At 34.6% G+C, this 2,850-nt stretch overlaps 1 protein-coding gene across 2 annotated transcripts in view; it reads right to left on the bottom strand.

Moving 5' to 3' along the window:
• Nucleotides 1–1,563: 1,563 nt before the first annotated feature.
• LOC133559679 (protein FAM53B-like) overlaps nt 1,564–2,850 on the bottom strand; it is a 106,093-nt gene continuing 104,806 nt past the window's right edge. Inside the window, exon 5 of one of the 2 annotated variants that reach the window (XM_061911671.1) lies at nt 1,564–2,196. In XM_061911671.1, coding sequence (XP_061767655.1) covers nt 1,933–2,196 — 264 coding nt within the window. In that variant the 3' untranslated portion in view covers nt 1,564–1,932. The remainder of the gene's footprint in view (nt 2,197–2,850) is intronic. The other variant, XR_009808248.1, reaches the window with a different exon arrangement.

Genomic DNA, 2,850 nt, shown 5'->3' with positions numbered 1-2,850 from the left:
AAAGTCCCAATTTTTTGACAAAAAAATGGAAGAATGACACTTGGAAAAAAATCCTCACTTTTTGACATTTAGAAAAATCCCGACTTTTTGACAAAAACATTTTTAGATGTTGACACTGAGAAAAAAATCCAGATTTTTTGACACTTAGAAAAAAATCCAGGTTTTTTGACCAAACATTTTCCGAAATTTTGACACTTTGAAAGAACTCCCGATTTTGACACTTGGGAAAAATCCCAACTTTTCGACACTTGGGAAAAATCCCAACTTTTTAACACTTAAAAAAAATCCAGATTTTTTCACACTTGGAAAAAATCCCAATTTTTGACATTTAGAAAAAAAATCCCGAAATTTTGACACTTAGAAAAAATCTTGACATTTTGACACTTGGAAAAAAATCCAGACTTTTTCACCCCAAAATTTCTGACTTTCTGACACTTATAAAAAAATCCAGACTTTTTGACCAAAACAGTTCTGACTTTTTGACCCTTGGAAAAAAAAAATCCAGATTTTTTGACACTTTGAAAAAATTATGACTTTTTGACAAATAATTTAAACTTTATGACACTGAGAATTTTTTTGGGACTTTTTGACACTTAGAAAAAATCCACACTTTTGATAGAAAAAATCCGACATTTTTTAACACTTACAAAAAAAATCCTGACCTTTTGAAAAAAAAAAATTCTGACTTTTTGACGCTGAGAAAAAATCCCAATTTTTTGACACTTAGAAAAAATCTTGACTTTTTGACACTTTGGGAAAAAAACTGACTTTTCTGACACTTGGAAAAAAATCCAGACTTTTTCGCCAAAAAATGTCACACTTTTTGACACTTGGAAAAAAATCTAGATTTTTAATAAAATCCAGACTTTTTGACACTTAGAAAAAAATCCAGACTTTTTGACACTTTGAAGAAATTCTGACTTTTTGACAAATAAATTCAACTTTTTGACACTGAAAAAAAAAAACTTGACTTTTTGACACTTAGAAAAAATCCTGACTTTTTGACAAAAAAATCGGACATTTTTTAACACTTACAAAAAAAATTCAGACTTTTTGACCCTTGGAAAAAAAATCCAAAATATTTGACACTTTGAAGAAATTCTGACTTTTTGACAAATAAATTCAACTTTTTGACACTGAAAAAAAATTCTTGACTTTTTGACACTTGGAAAAAATCCCGACTTTTTGACAAAAAAATCCAGACTTTTTGACAAAAAAATCGGACATTTTTTAACACTTACAAAAAAAATTCTGACTTTTTGACACTGAGAAAAAATCCCAACTTTTTGACACTTAGAAAAAAATCCCGATTTTTTCACTTTGAAAAAATCCCAATTTTTGACACTTAGAAAAAATCCCAAATTTTTGACACTTAGAAAAAATCTTGACTTTTTGACACTGAAAAAAAACTGACTTTTTTGAAACTTGGAAAAAAATCCAGACTTTTTCACCCAAAAATTTCAGACTTTTTGACACTTGCAAAAAAAAATCCAGATTTTTTGACACTTTGAAGAAATTCTGACTCTTTGACAAATAAATTCAACTTTTTGACACTGAGAAAAAAATCTTTACTTTTTGACAAAATCCGACATTTTTTAACACTTACAAAAAAAATCCTGACCTTTTGACAAAAAAAAAAATTCTGACTTTTTGACACTTTTGGTACCGGTACCAAAATGTTGGTATCGTGACAACACTTTGTCCTGCACAAAGTATATTTGCAGTCATATCATTTTCTTTTTGTCACTTCCAAAAATGACCTCTGTGTCCTCACTGGTTGTTTTGACCATCAATGAAAGTTTCAAAACTTCTTTTTATTCATTTTTTTTACAGAATGATTCTTTTTATTTGTCTTCATCAATTCTGGGGAATGATCTGCATAAACATTTGGTTCCAGTACAGCTGCTGTTTTGTCAGCAAGCACAGGCCGCTCTAATCCCGCCCGACCTCTCTGCCGTGACGCAGGAACAACACCACTGTTTCACTCCGGCATTGTGTGTCACTCACTGGCAGTGTGAGCGTGTTTCCTTCCTCGCAACACGCGTACCTAAAACTCTCTTTCATAACACGCAGAGAGAGAGAGAGAGAGAGAGAGAGAGAGAGAGAGAGAGAGAGACGGGGAGATGTTTTGAAGGCATGGCAAGTCCATTTCCAAGCAGGAATAAAAGGCTGGCAGGACCGCGCTGTTCCCTCTTCCTGTAACCGGAGAACACTTTGTGAGGACTGGCAGCGCTCGGGCCTTCTGCACCACTGAAAAGAAAAGTGGATTTGAAGGAGCAGCGCAGCAGACAAGCTGGCCATCTGCTCCTCATGAAGCTGATCTACAACACGCAGGGGTTATCTCGTGCACGCTGCCTTCAGGTGCAGCCCATCAGACGCCACAAACACTTGCTCTGACTCACAACTTTGTGCTGTAAAGATATGCAGTCTGGGAACGTACAGGAACATGAGTGTGTGTGAGAGAACAACATTTCAGTAGTTTATGTGAGAGTATTTCAGTAGTGCATGTGAGAGTATTTCAGTAGTGCATGTGAGAGTATTTCAGAAGTGTATGTGAGAGTATTTCAGAAGTGTATGTGAGAGTATTTCAGTAGTGCATGTGAGAGTATTTCAGTAGTGCGTGTGAGAGTATTTCAGTAGTGCATGTGAGAGTATTTCAGAAGTGTATGTGAGAGTATTTCAGAAGTGTATGTGAGAGTATTTCAGAAGTGTATGTGAGAGTATTTCAGTAGTGCATGTGAGAGTATTTCAGAAGTGTATGTGAGAGTATTTCAGTAGTATATGTGAGAGTATTTCAGAAGTGCATGTGAGAGTATTTCAGTAGTGCATGTGAGAGTATTTCAGTAGTGC

Source organism: Nerophis ophidion, linkage group LG09 (genome assembly GCF_033978795.1).
Source record: "Nerophis ophidion isolate RoL-2023_Sa linkage group LG09, RoL_Noph_v1.0, whole genome shotgun sequence".
Lineage (NCBI taxonomy): Eukaryota > Metazoa > Chordata > Actinopteri > Syngnathiformes > Syngnathidae > Nerophis > Nerophis ophidion.
This window is presented reverse-complemented; position numbering and strand designations above follow the sequence as displayed.